At 40.8% G+C, this 17359-nt stretch overlaps 1 protein-coding gene across 1 annotated transcript in view; it reads left to right on the top strand.

Moving 5' to 3' along the window:
- Nucleotides 1-17359, top strand: part of PNPLA7 (patatin like domain 7, lysophospholipase) — a 113643-nt gene that overhangs the window by 44685 nt on the left and 51599 nt on the right. The window contains exons 19-21 of the mRNA XM_088532172.1: nt 1295-1408; nt 10061-10121; nt 11999-12148. Coding sequence (XP_088388298.1) covers nt 1295-1408; nt 10061-10121; nt 11999-12148 — 325 coding nt within the window. The remainder of the gene's footprint in view (nt 1-1294; nt 1409-10060; nt 10122-11998; nt 12149-17359) is intronic.

Raw genomic sequence — 17359 nt, 5'->3', positions numbered from 1 at the left:
GAAAATCCAACAGTTGCTTGTGTTGTCTCAGGTTTCCCCTGTGAAGCGACACATTTCTGTATTAGCTTTCATGGCATGCTCATCGTGTTTAAGTGCCCACCTTCATCAAAAAAAGGCTTCTAAAAGCAAAGAGGGGGCATGTTCAGGTTTGTGCATGCCTTTGCCTGCGTGCATCCCTGTGCTATGGAAGCGTGAAAGCAGGAATTGGAAAAACAAACAAAAAACAGAAAAAAAAAATCTGTTTCTTTGTTGGAACCAGGCGCAGGACAACTGCACAGGCCTTTACGGGAGCCGAGCCGGATTACAAGACACGATCCCAATATGAGTTTAGATCTTGCTCCGTTTATTAGCGGAAATGCACATATATTTATACCTACAAGCATCTGAGGGATATCCAGGTTAGCTACGATTGGTTGCTAGGGGGGTTGCTATGTCCCGGCCACATAGGCTCTTTCCCAGCTCCGCAAAGTTGTTTACCAGAGACGGCTAACTACTCTTTCCCACATAGCTCCCCATTCCCAGCTGGCCAAGGACAACTCACTAACACTCCCCAGTACATTATCAGCAAGGCGCAGGTGGTGCAGATTCTCAGCACGGTGCAGATTCTCAGCACAGCATTTCTCTACATTTCTTTGCTCGTCATTCCTTTCTTTAATTTTTAGGTTGGTCCTTAGTTTCATTTTCCTCTCAAGTTGAATTTCCTTTGAAATACCTGAGTGAGAGTTCCCCAAAATTATTTCAGGGTGGCATTGGAAAAAAAATAAAAGGGAAAAAAGGAGCATGTAAGTGGTGTATTAGGGTTCTTTTTGTGTAATTTTTTTTCCCCAATTAGAAGTGTTTCAGGAGATGTACCATGGATTTCTGTTGTGATACGTGAGCTGAGTGCTTGCTCAACGTGACTGCTGTTCTGGTGAGCTGTAAAAAGAGTTTTTATGATCAGTTTGTTTAGGCATGGTCTGCGTGCGAGACTTTGCAGAAGCCTTCTCTTGTTGTGATACTCTAGGTGCTTGTTCTGCACAAAAATGAGACTGTCTGAGATAGCGGAACACAGGTTTTTCAGACCTGGATTAACTAGATACTACTTCTTGCAAATGGATATGCCTTCAGTAAGCAGCCTCTATAAGAGCTCTTGGGAGACAATAGTGTGATCTGTTATGAGTGTATGTGAGCAAGGAATATGGCAGTCTAATTCTTGAGATTGTCTGATTCGGTTTCTTATTCCTGACGCTTAATTCACGCCATATTGCAAAAACAATCTTTAAAGCTTTGCTATTTTATTTCCTCCTTCTTCTAGGTAGAGGCATTAACCCATCAACCTCGAGCCACAACAGTGCATGCAGTCAGAGATTCAGAGCTTGCCAAACTCCCAGAGGGAGCCCTGACGTCTATCAAACGCAAATTCCCCCAGGTAAGAAGGTTTAAAACAGTTCTCTGTCTATCTCAAAAGATGTCTGAGGAGCTAAAACTCTGCATTACCAGCAAGTGGGATGTTTCTGCGTGATTTCTTCTGCTGAGAAGATGTTTTGCGCTCAATCTGATTCTTCTGTATTAGACTTTAAACAGTTTCTTTTCCTTTAGAGTCTCATCTCTATATGTTTTTTTTTTTTTTTCCTGGTCGTGTCTTATTCCAGAGCTACTTTATAATTCTGGAAGAAGTTCATGTTAAAATGTAGAACATGCATATTTAGCAAAGTGAAGACCGCCTAGTGCTCTTCATAATAAATGAAAGTTTAATTTCTAAAACCACTTTAAAATGTTGCTGTTCCTTTGTCTTCCTCCCTAGGACTCAAACTCAGCACTTGGTTATATGTCCCTTTGTTTCCACAGCATAGATATTTGGAGGTTGACTTGCCTCTTCCTTGCCTTTTATACTGTCAATCCTTATTTGCCACTACCATGTCACTCTGTGTCCTGAATATTGTGATTGCTCTCTAGAATCTATCAAATCATCTATCTTCTTTAATTCAGTTGACATTATACCTTTCCCCTGTGAATCTGTAGAGTGACAGACTTGAAAGTTAATTCTTTCATCCCTAAGTGCATCAGGGACATTATACTAAGCAGTAAATCATTGCAGTAGCCTTAAAGGCGTCTCTTTTTTAATGCTGTTACTTTTATATTTTTTTTCTTTTCCCTAAGACATGTGTTTATTTTACCAGATTTTTTTTTCAAAAGCTTGACTGCAAAAGTAATAAAATTAATTAAAATATAATTATTTTTTGCATTCCTAAGACCCATAATAGCTCTTTCAGTTTGACTGTAAAATATAAAACATGCATTCATGTGTTCTCACCCAGCAAAAAACTGCAGAGGCTTTGTCTGCTAGGAGAATGTTATTTCATCACTGCAGAAGTGATGTTACTTAAAAATCATCTTTCTGGTTTTCCTTAAAGCATCATTCTTTTCTAAGGTGTTTCTGAACTTCTCTGAGTACTTAGGCACCATAGTTTGCTAGATCTCTCCTGAATAGTCTGTGGTTTTTGGCCTTCTATGTTTAATATAATAGACTTCATAGCCAGCTTTAGGAGCTGCTAGCAATGTGCAATGTCCGTACGTGTGCAGGCCTAAAGTAGCTAACAATGGCATGACAGTGTCTTCAGTTGCCCCTTTATATATCACTCTCGTTGCCGACTCATTGGGAGGTGAGGAAATGCTCCCAATGGAATTTAAAATTGTTCCCTGCATAGTGAATGGCTTTAAATGTTGCCAATAAGCATTTAAACCTTTAATATTTAGTAATGCTTTGAATCAAATACTGATCTGCACAAGGACTGCATTCTAATTCTGCCTTGTTATCTGGGCCAATAACTGATTTTTGGTGTATTTTCTCTCCCTTTCCTCTTCCTGTGCTCTCAGTGGGCAAAATTGAATTTTATTCTTTTCCTCTGAAGGAAAGATTGGATTGATTTTGTTGGTTTTCATCCCTGCAGGGATATGAGTCTTTGCTTTATCGTTAAAGGTGAACTTCAGTTTTACATTTGTAGTACAATTCAAACATTTATTTGTGATACAGTTCAACTGTATTCCCATCTGTGGTCTATCAGTGACAAATTCTTGACCCTTTTGAATAAGTAATTAGTTTTCTCAAGACTTGCATATGATTTGGCTAGATAGTTAGGTAAATGGATCTTTAAAAAAAAGGGGGGAGGGCATCTCAAACGGACTTAGAAAAAAACGTTGTTCTTTGCTGCTGTTTGAATTCTCCACATTCTAAGCTAAGTGCTAAACTGGCACCAAAAATGTAAAGGCTTAAACTTTTGCCATCAGATGTTTTTAGAACAAGCATTACAAACAGGAAGAGCAGCATAAGGTAGGGCTTAAGTTGGAGATGTGTGCTGTTAACACCTTTAGACTGCCTTAAGATCCTAAGATAAAATGTTTATGATATGAGCTCAAAGTTCATGTGTTTCCTTTTTGGTCTGTTAGATCCCTCAGACAAATGGAGACAAGGATAGAAGTGAGTGGGAGTAATGGAGCAAAACAATCAGGTGGAAGGTTTGAAGTCAAGCAGAAAGTATGAAGTCAAGTGTGAAGTTCAGGCCACTTACCAGAGAGAGGTTTGTAAGCTAGAAATTACTAAGTGGCATACCCAGAGCTGGCCTGGGTAGCAGTTGCTTAGAGGAAGAATACAGGGATTATACAACATTAAAAGCTGAACATGACTTAGTTATGTCATGCAGTTGTAGAGAGGAAAAGAAAAAGTAAGCAAAAAAAAACCTATGATAATAAAATGCTTTCTGAAGTGAAGAAATTCTTGTATTCTCCCTGATACTGGAGAAGTTTCAGTATCTGCCTGTGGCAGTATGCCTGAAGAAATGTTGAGGAGCATCTAAAGGTCAGTAAGGAGGTGTTTAGGAATATGCAGACCAACAAAGGCAAAAAGACTGAAGTGTTAAAGGAAGCCATAATAAATATTTCCAAAAACATAAAGTTAGAATATTTATACTTGCGATTTATGATGTTTTTTCCCCTACCCAACCAGAAGAAATAAAACAATGAAGAACTACTGTACTTGCTATGCCCTACCAAAGGAGAAATGTTGACTAGATAGCAAAGAGCCTTAACTAAGAGTCTTAATTCAGCAGTGCAATGGAGGGTTTCCCTCTTAGTCCTTTCAAATCAGAAAACCAAGTAAAAAACATAGTTTCCTATTGATGGATAAGGCTAAGTTAACTTGAATCTAGTTCGGCAGAATAGCAATCAATGGTTGCTGGCCCACTGAGGCAGGTGAACTCAGTTCTCAGCTGGGCTGCTCAGAGGAATCCCACAACAGGGGCAATTGCTTTTGTTCTGAGCTCAGAGGCCTCAGTAGAGCCTGAATAGTCTCTGTTTTTAACAGCCAAGAATTGTGTAGTTACAGAGATTGAATTACCCTTTTGACTTAATTACCCTTGAGCTTTATTATTTCCTGTCAAGAGTAAAGAACCCTTTAATTCTAAGAATTGGAGGAGTGAGTGAGTCTGTGCTGCCTGCTTTTTGCCAACCAGGATGATTTTGTAGAAGATACATTCATCAGTGAGATCCTATTCTGTTTTATAAGACAACATTTGAAACATGAGTAGGGCTTGCTGACTAGGACAGCAGGGAACAAGTGAAAATGCTCTGTGTTCAGTGGAGCAATTCAGGTTTTTTGAGTTGTGATGTGCAATCCAGAAGAATTACCCGAGGGATGCTTGCTGCTTGGGCAAGCACCGTATACTTGTCTTCATTTTTTGATTGTCTTCTCTGGGCATCTGCTTTGGTCTTGTCAGTTCAAGACCTTGGTCTGCTGGGATTTTGGTCTGACCCACTAAAGCTACTCTTATTCTGAGAAGGGGAAAAAAAGGCAGGTGCAGTAGGAAGCTCATGAGAGTGCTACGTAGCAGCCTAATTTTCCAAGGACTTGCCCAGAAATGAAAGACGGTATTTCTAGAGCCTGTTCAGTCTGACGAGAGTCAAATGCATCTCTCACAGGCTCTCAGGTTAGCACTCCAATCCCAAGGCTTTTGGAATATGGCATCACAGAGGCTACCGGTTGAAGGTGGGCTACAAGGCAAATCCTCTCCCTTGCCTTTCTAGGATTTGGGGTAGCAGGAGCATTGCTTGCTGCCATAGTGGCCACGGCACTGAGCCAGAGAGCGTATGCTCCTCCGGCAGACTCTGTGCTTGTTTCTGGTGCTACTTTAAGCTTTTGGGAGCTGCAGGAGCTGGTATGGAGTCTTTCTATTTTCATTGACTCTTTCTGAAAAGTAGGGCAGAGAATCGGCTCATGATTTTGGCATCGTGAAGCAGTCGCGAGCAGTAGAGCAGATGAGAGCTGCGCTCACATCAACATGGATCCTGATTCATAGGTTATCTGCCTCTGCTGAGCAGCAGTGGCTCTGCGAATAGCAACTTGAAACACAGATTGGTAGCAGCGGATGGAAACTGCATCGAGAAATTGCTTGGAAGTGGGGAAGTGAACTGCAAGACAACCTTCTGGCAGCGCACACAGGAAAATGAGCTGTTTTTCCGCATTTTCGCTTTCTCTTACGTCTGCTCTTGAGTTTTGGGTATGCCCTGAATACATTGGCCATCTTGAGTCCTATGATTACATTGGGGCTGTTTTAAGCAGTGTTTTCTGAAGGAAGCTGAGCCTTCCCGAGGGTTATCCGCCGTGCGAAGTCCGCTCGTCAACAGAGGGCTCTTCTTCCAGAGCTGCCCTCAGGTGCTGCTGCCACGTGAGGCCTGGTGTTACTTTAGCTTGATGGGGCTGCAGTGGCACAGGCAGGTGAGGCTGTGGCCTGGCTTTCACTGTGCCCTGTAATCCCCTGCTCTGAAGGTGTCGCTAAACTGTCATTTAATCTAGTTCATTTAAAGGTGATCCATTGATTGGCTCATTCAAAGCAGAAACACTTAACTACCACATTTTGTTTTTAAACTTCCAAGTTTCAGTTGAAAATATTGACCTTAACTGCAAGACGTTTTGTTCGCTGCAAGAATACAGTGCTTTTGGGTGCAGTATTTTTACTAGCGAGTATCAGAACGGATTTGCAAGAAAGCTGCATGCTGGGGCCCCAAGTGGCAGGTCAGGTTGGCTCCCGCATTACTGTAGCCACATGCTGTGGAGGGAGACTAGGACTTCACGGTCCTTCGTAAGACTGTGACCCTCAGCCATCTTACATAGGTGCTTGGCTGCTTAGAAATATTGAAAATAACCTACATGATTATTTGAAGCTTAGTTCAGGTGTAAAAGATACTGTTGTCTTCAAGCCAGTGCCTTGCAAAAGATCATGATGTGAAGCTGTCAGGTAGGACTCAACTGCAACAGACAATGGGATTGTCTTTGTACTACAGCATTGGGAAGCGCACATGGATGCTCCAACTGCCCACTTCTTCTCTTTCAGCTGAAGTGCCTGCAGACCTTAAAAATGACAGAGTCCGCTCCAGGGCAAGGCCTTCAAGATGGCTTCTGCCTTGGGACAGGAGAGGCAGGACCTGGGTTAGTGTCCCTTTGCTCTGACATTGATGGCCTGCTCATCCAAACACAGAAGAAATAGCTGAACAAATTCAGGCCAAACAGTGTTATTTGATATTCAGGATGTTTAATTATTTGCATACCTTAGGAAAGTGCTGACTTCTTTGCTCCTTGAGGTGCTTCTCTTGTTTCAAAAATACCTTTTTGAAACAGATGGATGGGATCAGACATGCTCATGGCTGCTTTGTGATTTCTTGGCCTCCTTTGCAGCATGGAGCAGAGCTGCTGAATATATGTTTTATTTTTGTTCTTTTCCATGTTTCTCCTCTTCTAACAAAGACAATTTTGTACTACACAGTGCCTTCTGAATTATTTAACTGTTAGCAGTAATAGCCTCTGAATTTGGAAAATGGATCTTGATGTAGATTTTTCTTGAAGTATTTCCCATGAGTTCTCTAAGTTAGTTTAATGGAAAGTTAGTTAGGAAGAATAGCATTGTTTGGTACCATCTGTTTCTATTACGAGATTGTTGATTTGTCAGGCAATCTGTAATATTCATAGATAAATACTTTCCTTGTATGCACATTTATTTACAACCAAATTCTCATTAAAATTGTTCTGAAAAGGACTTATTGTAAAGCAAATCTAAATTTAACAGTTGACTGGAAACCAAAGTTTTACTAGGATCCAGCCTTGAGAAATTTAGGTAGATGTAAACAACAGTTTGAAATATTTCAGAGAATTATAGGAAATACAACATGGTGTAATCATAGCAGCTCAAGTGTGAGGAGTGGAAATAGCTGTGGAGCAAGTGGTGCTCATGATAATTCTGACCAGGTGAGGTGGATGGAGTACTTGTCTATACACTGGTGCCATCACTAGCAGGTGACACCATGTTGTAACATTTTGTGGTCCCTTTACTGAGGGAAGCTTGTTTTTAAAAGGAAAATAAGCCATCTTGACATGGGCAAGTGCAGAGCCCTTAGGAAAGCGAAGTCTTGAATGAAGTCCTTTGTCTTCTGAAATCAAACCAGGCTAAAATTAAGCCAACGGGTGTCTGGAAGGAGAACGAAATAATTTGCTTTGTTTGTCTCCATCTTGATTTTTTGTTTGGTTTTCTCTTTCCACCCTGGATTGCTTCCATATAAGAAAACCAAATAAATGTTACCTAATGTGAATCCATGGTCAGAAACATCGCTTACTTTTTTATTATTTTTTTCTTTTTAACTACATCTCATTTTTTCTTCCTCACCATAGGCTGCCAGCCAAGGCCACTTCTGCATGAGCATCTGCTGCTCCCCCTTGTAGAGTATAGGGATTTAGATGTCCAATGGGCAATTTATTTACTTATTTTGGGCTCTCCATTGGTTTTGAGTTCTCCCCATTTGTAGTGAATTTGGTGAAAGTTTGTTTGGCTGCTGTACCGAATAACAAAATTCGGTCAATTGTTGAAGTTTGGGTCTGCTGTCACTCAGAAGACTTAAACTGACTTCTCCCTAAGACTGATGATCAAACCACTCTTCAAGAAAGTCATTGCTATTTTGTGAAAGAGGATTTAGTGTATATATTGCAGAACTCCAAGGAAATTTGAGGGCAGCTCTTAGCTAAAATCTCAAATTGATGTTCTTTCTACGTTGCCATGACTGCAACGGAGTGACTCATCTTGTTATGGTTAGCAATTTGCTTGTCTTACAAAGTCACTGGGGAAATAATTTTTCTGTATCTGTATGTAGCAAGGCTCAAGATTTGCTTTAGCAAACAAGACAAATAATATTTCTTGGTAACAGGAGCAGCCAACTGGAAAATGAGACCAGCAGTGTCTATTCTTAGCTCCGTCATTAACCTTGGGCATTTACTTTAACTTAGCTATAGTTCTCCTTAACGCTCTGTAAAGCTGAAATAGTTATAAATACAGGAGATTTTTTTTTAGCAAGTGGTTAAAATCCTGGTGTTTACGTTGGGCCAGTAGTGTAAAACATTGGTGAAAGCTAGTTCTGCAACCATTGGAGTAAAGTCATAGCATGTAGGGAGGCTTCTAGGTCAGCATGGGGGGGATCTCAAGAGGTGGGTGATCTCCCTTAAGAAGGGAGATCAGCCTAATCATTTTGCTGAGCATTCCCTTCCTTGCTTCCCTGCCACCCATAGCTGAGGCAATAACAGAACTGGGTGTCGTCAGGGAGCGCCGAATCCCAGAACTGCAGATTTAAGCATTGTAAGACAGTAATGGGTTCCTCTAGTGCTGGGGTTGCAGAAAACTCTTATTGCACTTCTGACAAATTGTAGTGTTTTGGATCTTTTCTGAGATTCTAGAGGTTGGCAGCTCCCTGGCAGGCAGCGGTTGGCCTCAGGTAGTTGTTGCCGGTTAGTGGTGGTGGTCTTGCTAGATCCGTGCTCTCTGCTAAGCAGGTTTGGAAGATTGTGTCTATTACCCATGCAGATAGGAGAAATTTCAACCTTCTCAATGACAGGAGATCAACTCAGGTGTGGCATCATCAGCAACTTGCAGTTATGGCTATCATAAATTAAATCACTCAACCTTATTTAGCTCTTACTCCATGCTGACATTAATAATATGTTGGAAGCTCCCCCTTTGCTCTTCCCCCTTCCTCCTTCAGGCATTTGGAAAATATCTTACAAGATTTTTACAAATCTTACTAAAATATGAAGATGCATGGTCTAGAGCAGTTCTTGAAGCAGGAGGAATAGCAAGTTCTGGTGAGCATGCTGACCTGTCTTGATGATTTCACAGCCTTTTACTTTGAAAACTGCATCCTGAAGTGCTTGTGCTTTGGGAATAGTCTCTCTGTGTGCAAAATCCAGCACAACCCTTTACTGCTTCTTGTTTTAGCTTGTTAGAGTTTGGAAATAAAAATAGACAAGTATATGAGGCACTTAGTGGCATGGTTTAGCTGGCATGGTGGTAATAGGTTTGACTCGATGATCTTAAAGGTCTTTTCCAGCCATAATGGTGTGGGTTTTTTTTTTTTTTTCCTTCTTTCAAATGTCCGCCTGACAATGAGAGCTACTTTGACCTTGAAGTAGCTTTCTAGGGGAGAAAATCTAGTGGTTACTATATTAGTTCCTAATGTGTTTCATACTTCTTCTCAGTATCTAATGATCAACTTGTGCATCCCTTTCCGGGATAAACGACCTATTTTCCAAGTGGTGCCACTCCTTGCTATTGAAGTTACTAGTCTGCCGCTGGACAACTTGTTGGCAATTATTGATGGCTGACACTGGGGATCAACTGGTCAGCTTTTAGAGAAGCAAGGCTTTTAAAATACCAGTGTGTATCAGTAAAGATCCTGTTCAGCATAGCCCTGAGCCTCTCAGGTACCTGTTGGTGGTACAGGCATGCAACCACGTCTGCATAAGGAGAGTAAATTTATATTAGAAGTGTAAGCACACTGGGGAGAGAAAAGAAAAAAAGCTGAAAATATGATTAATAATGCTTCCAAAATAACTAGATTCTTTTTATTTTTATTTCCTCTATTAGAATGTCTCTTCTCAGAATTCATGCAAAGGGCAATATCTTACAAAAGCTTGAAAGTATCTGTTTAAATACACTATTTCTAGTACATTCTGACAAATTATTTTGTTTTCCTTTCCCCCCACCCCCACTAGGTTGTGACTAGACTTATTCATTTGCTGGGCGAGAAGATTCTTGGCAGTCTTCAGCAGGGAGGTAAGTCATTCCTGGACTATTCCCACTTATCCTGGTGCTTTCTTGGAGCTAGATTTACATCATTAAATCCAGAAACAAAAAGCGCATGCTCCAAAAGAGTTGATCTTAACTGTGGCAGCAAGTGAATGGTGGTTTAACTGTCCAAAAAAAAGTCCAAAAAATATTTGTATGGAGCAACTAAGTATGGGAGTGGACTAACTTGCAGCTGAGATAGAAAAGTACCGTGCAGTGAAATTTCCTTGAAGTTCATTGTGAGAGAGCTCAAAGGGAGTATCAGAAATAGTAACTACTATAGTCTTAAATCAGATAGCGATGCTGAATAGGGTCTGCATATGGGCTGACTTAATATGTCTGTATTTGCCTCATCTGACAGCAAGCCATTTGTTATTTATTGGCTCCTAAAATTTGTGTATGTGGCAGAAGCTGAAACAAAGTAAATTTAGACGAAGTGAGTAGGAGGACATTTCCATATAGTTGTTTTTTCTTGGTCAGGTTTTAAAAGGAAATAAATGCATGTTAATTACTGATAGCCTTGTGGGGCTCTTTGCTGATGTTGTTTGTTTAATCATTTAATTAAAACAAAAATCTTATGATATTTTCATTGCTGTTTTTGAGGTATTTCAAGGAGACTGAAAGTATGGCCTTTGACTAAATTTTGGTGGGTTGTTCTGGAATAGTTTTGGGGAACAAAATCTAAAGTCTGCGTAATTGGCTTTATATAGAAATCTCTAGAGGTAATTGCACTTAAATTGTGCTGCATGCTTAAAGGCCTTATGGAGTAAGGCAAAGTCTGCTCTGGGGAATAAGGTAGTTTTGTGATCTGGAGAACATGGGAGGAAAATTAGCAGTAGTTATAGGAGTTCAGTTGGAGAACTCTCTGAAGTTCAGAGGAAGGAAGGAAGGATTCATGGAGATGAAAGAACTGAACAGTGACATGTAGCTTGTTTGAACCTACAAATATCTTCTTGAAGAACACCAAGAAGAGTTGAAAATCTGTTCAATGTTCTGTGCAGGACTATTTTAGAAGATGTGCAATGAAAAACACAATGGCTGAGTATACGTGAGAAAAGTTTATCTGATACTCTTTTTGTCCTAAGGTGTCCTGTGCAGTAGATCAGACATGCAGGCTTTGAAAGAGCTTTCTTGTCAATTACAGCATATCAAGTACTCTGATGAGTCCATCTCAAAAATTTATTGTGATAATTTATCCTAGGCCTTTTCGTGGATGAAATATATGGCTGGATGTTAAAATTTAACTTAGGTGACATTAAGTTTATTGCATGCTGTTTATTACATTACTGTAATCTACATTACTGACTGAGTCAATAGGTGCTAGGAGCAAAATAAGGTTGTCTGAGAAGGCTTTTTTTAAAGAAAATGTTAAAATTGAACGATTGATTTATGGAACACTCCTATCATTCTTTTCCTGAGCTTTACTTAAGCAGCCTACCTTAATATATTGGAGATACGTCCACAGGTACTTGAGAATTCCGGATTTTATTTTATGAAGCTTCCCATTTTCCTAGCTTGAGGAAATAAAAAGAAGCGGAGATATTTATTCCCTGTAAAAATCTTTATTTGGTGAACAAGTGGTTCAAATTGCCCTTTTGTTCCTTTCTTAGTAGGTCATGTAAACGGTATGTATGTTTTTACATCACCTTTTACTCACATACGCGATGTCAACAACAAAGTTGATCTTCACCTGAATGAAATATGTGGGAGCTCCTTCCATTTATGTTAAATTGAGGATGTAACACTGAGATTAGTTCAGTGGTGTTTCCTTTGCTGCCTGACGGTTGAAAACAATGCGCTCTGAAATGACATTTAGCTTTTTGGGTTGGCTGATGGTATTTTTTTTTCTTTAATTTTCTAAGCAGGTCATCCGCTTGGATTACACACCTCGAGTAGCAAGTGGGATGCTGGAAACCCTGCTAATAACCTCTCCACGGTAGCAATTATGCCAGTGTCTGAAGAAGTACCTCTTACTGCTTTTACTCTGGAGCTCAAGCATGCGCTCAGTGCTGTAGGTAAGTTGTTTATTCGTTACTGCATTAAGGGAAGTAAATGTTTCTTATCTTTTCTTTTTTTAAAAAAAAAAAAAAAACAGACAGATGCCTGTCAATAAGTCAGACGTGAATTCCTGCTGCATTTCAGGGGAAATTGTGGAGTGGTGCTCAAGATCAGACTTTTGTTGAGGTAGTTCTGTGAGCAGCAGGCATAAGATCTGTTCATGAAGTGATTTGTGGAGAAGATTCTGGTAGTCCAGACACTAGTAGTCCAAATTATCTGCAGTTAGGTCTTCCTGTATTGCATCTTGTATTACCGGTCTTCCTGTATTGCATCTTGTATTACCCTAGTTGTGTCTAGAGCTGCTGGTACTTATGTGCTTTAAACTTAGGGCTGAACAGCAGTAGAAAGATATTGTTGATGCTTGATACCAGAAAGAGAAGTTGGCAGGAGTTGAGGTTTTGGGCATCTGAGTTCCATCAGACAGTGGCCATATTTTCTTTGCAATTCTGAGCTTAAAATGAGAATATGAGAGCCTGAAAACTGGAAACTTCAGTCATGTTTCAGTCACAAAAGTTTCTGATGCTTTTTGTGTTTCTGTTATGAAGGTGAGGACTGTGAATGCTGTAGGAAATATTCAAAATAACCCAGGACAGATTCTGTGAAGTACTGGGAGGAGTGGAAAGAGGAGCTCAAAACTGCTGAACTGGTCAGAGTTACCTTTTTTTTTTTTTTTTTAAATAGCACAGAAAGGTTTTTCTTATAACATAGGCTGCTTAGAAATCCACTTTGCTAGCATCCAAACCCATCGTATCTATGAAACGTTAAGAGCTGTAATGTGAACCTGACATTGAACTCTTTGAACTTTTGAAATATAAATGCAACTTATGGTAATGTGTCACAGTGCTTACAAATTTCTTCATGTTTTAAAAATGCCTCTTACTTTGAGAGATGGCTGAAAAATTTCAAGTTCATAGATTTTAACCTTAGCTCTCTTGCTAATGGATACTTAGTATGGATTGTTGCTGGCTTGTTGTGCTATGTTACAGCATGAGGAGCCCGCAAAACAAAACTTTAGTCTGCAAAAGGGCTATTCAGACTAAAAATATCTCGTCTAGATGAAAGCGTCCTGCAGCAAACTCAGGGTTTTGTTTTGATCACGCAGACTTTGCTTGTTCTCCCGTCTCTTGTCTGCTTCTAAAGTGATGAGTGCGTAGTGCTTGGAGGCCACGGAGGGCACTGTGCAGCCCTGGCATCTGAAGTTCCTGCAAAAACACAGCAGACGGCTGCAGTGGGAAGAGGAAAGTGTTGTGTGAAAACACATCAAGTCATATGGTTCAAAACACAGCTGGTAGAGCAGATTCTTAGCTCGCTGGCCTTGCTAGCCCCGCTTCATCAGGTCGGTCTATTGTTTATTCAGCCTTGCAGTGCTTCAAACTGCCGCTGGCTCACGGCTTGTGTCTAAGTGCTGGCTAGTTGCCTGGTGTTTTTGTTTCCTGTAGCCCCTATTCTGTTTCTTTTTAGCAGAAGCAGCAGTCCTCTCTATCTCTTGATATAGTTTTTGTGTTTTCTTCTTTATGCTAATACAACAAACTGTTTGGATATTCTTTCTCAGTGCATGGCAAGGGGGTCTGTGTCATGCGCCAGATGGTGCTTTGCTATGAGAAAAGGGGTTGGTTTTTGGAAGGATCTTCTTCCTACTCCTCCGGTCAAAAAATTAATAGTCAATTTGGTACTGTGAAGCACAGTTTCAGTTTACTTTTAGACTCTCTTGGTATTCACTTGATCAGTTAGAACTGTATTCATTTTACATATGGGGAAATTAAAACAATATGTGATAAAATTTGTATTAGGTCTTCAGGGAGCAGCTATTGGGTAGAGCAGGCACGAAGCTCCAACATAAGTGCTTACCTGCCGCTCACCGTAAATTGGACATGCAGCATTTGGCTTTTTGGTGTGGACTATTACTGGACCTTAAACTTCCTTATGGAAATGGTGAGAGGGGTTGGATGCTTTGTGTTCTTTTTAAGTGTACACTTGGAAAATCTTAACTGAGCACCTTTCTCTTGAGATTATCTGTTTTGATGCACGTTAGTAATTTTGAGGTTTGTGCAGATTTCCTGTTGTTCAGGATGTTCTTGTTGTTTGTTTTGTCCCTTATTGTTTCTTCTCTGTGCTGCTTGAACTTTTTTGCTTCATTTTAAATCATAATCAGATGTTGTTAGTGAAGGCAAGGTTTAGTCTGTGTTGTTTCATTGATCAAAGCTTGAAAGCGCATTCCTGAGTCAAGCAAGGTAACATGGCAGGGATGAATTTGCAGGGGTTGGAAACAAGCTAACAGCTCTCTAGTGCATATATGTATATATGGTTTTAGAAAAATTCTTACTCCTCCTGTTAATATTAACTTAGATGAATGTTGCAGTGGTGCCTAGATTCCCCTTGCTTCACACTGTCCCCTGACTGCATGATGTAACCTCTTCTGTAAGAGCAGAAGCATGTTCTTTTCCTCAAAGAGTTTAAAATCCAGGCAGATTGAGGACAAGGGGATAGAAGAAACTAGGACAAAGCACACAGTAATAGTGAGATGATTGCAAGAACCATAATGAGGTGTAATCACAGGATATGGGCATCCATGGACAAATCTTACAAGCAATTTACCCTCATTTCAGTCTGACCTTCGTGGTGGGGAGCATGGTCTGGGTGCAGACTGAGTTGTTAAAAAGAGGAGGGGGAAAAAGAAAACTGCAAAATTAGATGACCATCAGATGAACTTAGCCTGGGATTCTGGCTGTTTTCAAGGAGTTCCCTGGTGAGAATGGCCACTGTCTTCCCCAAATTGGTGTTGGGTCATGAACAGCAGGTCACATGAGGGAAGGAGCAGGAACCTAACTTCAGTGCTGCCCATCCAAAAAAAAAATACAAGATAAAGAGCATTTTGTCAATGGTTTCTTAAGCAATGTTTTTGTTCTGGAAACAGTTTGTCTAACTTGAGTTCTGGTTTGGACCACAGTGCATAGCGATTCTCAAATGGTCTCAAATCTCTGGATTCTGTGATACAGAAGTAGCAAAATAATTTCCTTCTTAGCTGGTAGTCCCCGTCAGAGCAGGGTTTATTGGTTTGCTTGGTTGAGGGCACATTGTGTCTTCTCTACGCAGAGAAGGCTGTGTGCTGCACTGCCCTAGACCTTTCTACCCAGCCTTGCTCCAACAAATTGCTCTGGTTTCTTTGAGATTTGGTGTCTGCACTTGTGCTAATACTTCAGTTCAGACATCGCTTCTGGACTCTGTGACTGTACCCTAATTAAATCCAAAAGGATGTTCATGTTTCCATGGAGTTTGTTCTGTTCAAAAGCTGGACTGTGAAGCAGTTACTTGATAATGGAGAAAAATAACTCAACATTAATCTGCCCTCATTTTGAGAAAGGTATAGTTATAAAATATAGTGTGCATTGAGCAGCAAACAGGAGAGTCTGCAGATAATAGTGAACAGAGACATCTTCGGTGCTTCCTTATTCAGTTTGCACATGTGCTTGAGCATTTAAAAAACAAAACAAAACAGAAAAAAACACTCTGTTTGACTCTTGGTCTTTGGAACTCCAGAGAAAGAGCAATTGGAATATAACATTCAGAAAAGCAGGGAGAGAGTTTTCTACTCCTGAACTGGAGAGAAAAATCCGTTATTATTTTTTTTAAATGTAGGATATGGCAGGTTGTGGGAGCCAGAACAACCTTGGCATATTTAAAAAAAAAAAAAAAAAATCAGACTAGAGAATGATGAATGATTCTGATCCAACATTTCTCTATCCTTCCTTAAAAAAAAAAAAAAAGAAAAGAAAACACATCATCTAGTTTCTAAAAGTGCGTAATATATTTGAAGTCTCACTGAAATACTCCTAATAGTAATTTATTGGAATTTTTAATGTGCAAGACTGCCAGGATTTCCTTCCTCTACACACAAGTTAGATTTAAATCTTAAGTATTTCCCCTGGTGAAATGACGGGGATGCCCGGACCTGGCACGTCTGGGTCTGTGTGCTTTGCTGGGCAACAACTTCTGACGCTGGGACTTTGAACCCTTCTTAGCAGTTCGGTCTTAATGTATAATTTTGTAGACATCTGTTAGGCCAGATTAATATTCTAATCTGATGAAATTCAGTTAATTTTGCCATGATAAATCTTTCACAGGTTTGTAGTTGTGTCTTGCAAAAGTGAGGAGTTCAGGATGCCCATTTAGATGCTCCACAAAACTGTCATAACAGCATCTTATGATCATCTATGCCTGGGGACATGTTGGACGTCACCACGCTGTATTTTATCATAGAATCATAGAATCCTTAAGGTTGGAAGGGACCTCTAGAGACCATCTAGTCCAACCATCCTGCACACGCAGGGTCACCTAGAGCACGTAGCACAGGACTGAGTCCAAGCGGGTTTTGAAGATCTCCAGAGAAGGAGACTCCACAACCTCTCTGGGCAGCCTGTTCCAGTGTACCGTCACCTTCACTGTTAAGAAATTTTTTCTTAAGTTCCTGTGGAACTTTTGATGCTTCATTTTGTGGCCGTTTCCTCTAGTTCTGTCTGTGGCCACCACTGAAAAGAGGCCAGCACCATCCTCCTCCCTCCCTCCCTTGATTCCTTGAGGTACTTATAGACACTGCTCAGGTCCCCTCTCAGCCTTCTCTTCTCCAAGCTGAACAGACCCAGCTCCCTCAGTCTCTCCTCATAGGGCAGATGTTCCAGGCCCCTGATCATCCTTGTAGCCCTGCGCTGGACTCTCTCTCCAGCAGCTCCACATCCCTCTTGTACTGTGGGACCCAGAACTGGACACAATACTCCAGATGTGGCCTCACCAGGGCTGAGTAGAGGGACAGGATCACCTCCCTCAACCTGCTGGAGACGCTCTTCTTAATGCACCCCAGGATCCCATTGGCCTTCTTGGCCACGAGGGCACACTGCTGCCTCATGGTCCACCATGACGCCCAGGTCCTTCTCTGCAGAGAATCGTCTGCATGTACAACTGCATGAAAGCTGGGGTTCGAAAACCCAATGAGTTTGCAGAAAGAAAAATCCATCTATGATTGGGCTTTTAAAAGTCACCAACTCTGTCATGAGAAATCCATTAAGTTCAGTTTGCTGGGAGCTTGAGTGCCATGGTTCCTCTTGCTCTCGCACTCTTGCCTCACAGTCTGCTGTTGGGCATAGTCAGAGGCACCGTATGGGCTACATGAATAT

This window comes from Tinamus guttatus, unplaced genomic scaffold (assembly GCF_059628265.1).
Source record: "Tinamus guttatus ecotype Peru unplaced genomic scaffold, ASM5962826v1 Tinamus_guttatus_pri_ptg000457l, whole genome shotgun sequence".
In the NCBI taxonomy this organism is placed as follows: Eukaryota; Metazoa; Chordata; class Aves; order Tinamiformes; family Tinamidae; genus Tinamus; species Tinamus guttatus.
Note: the sequence above shows the minus strand (reverse complement) of the source record. Positions and strands in the feature narration are given on the sequence as shown.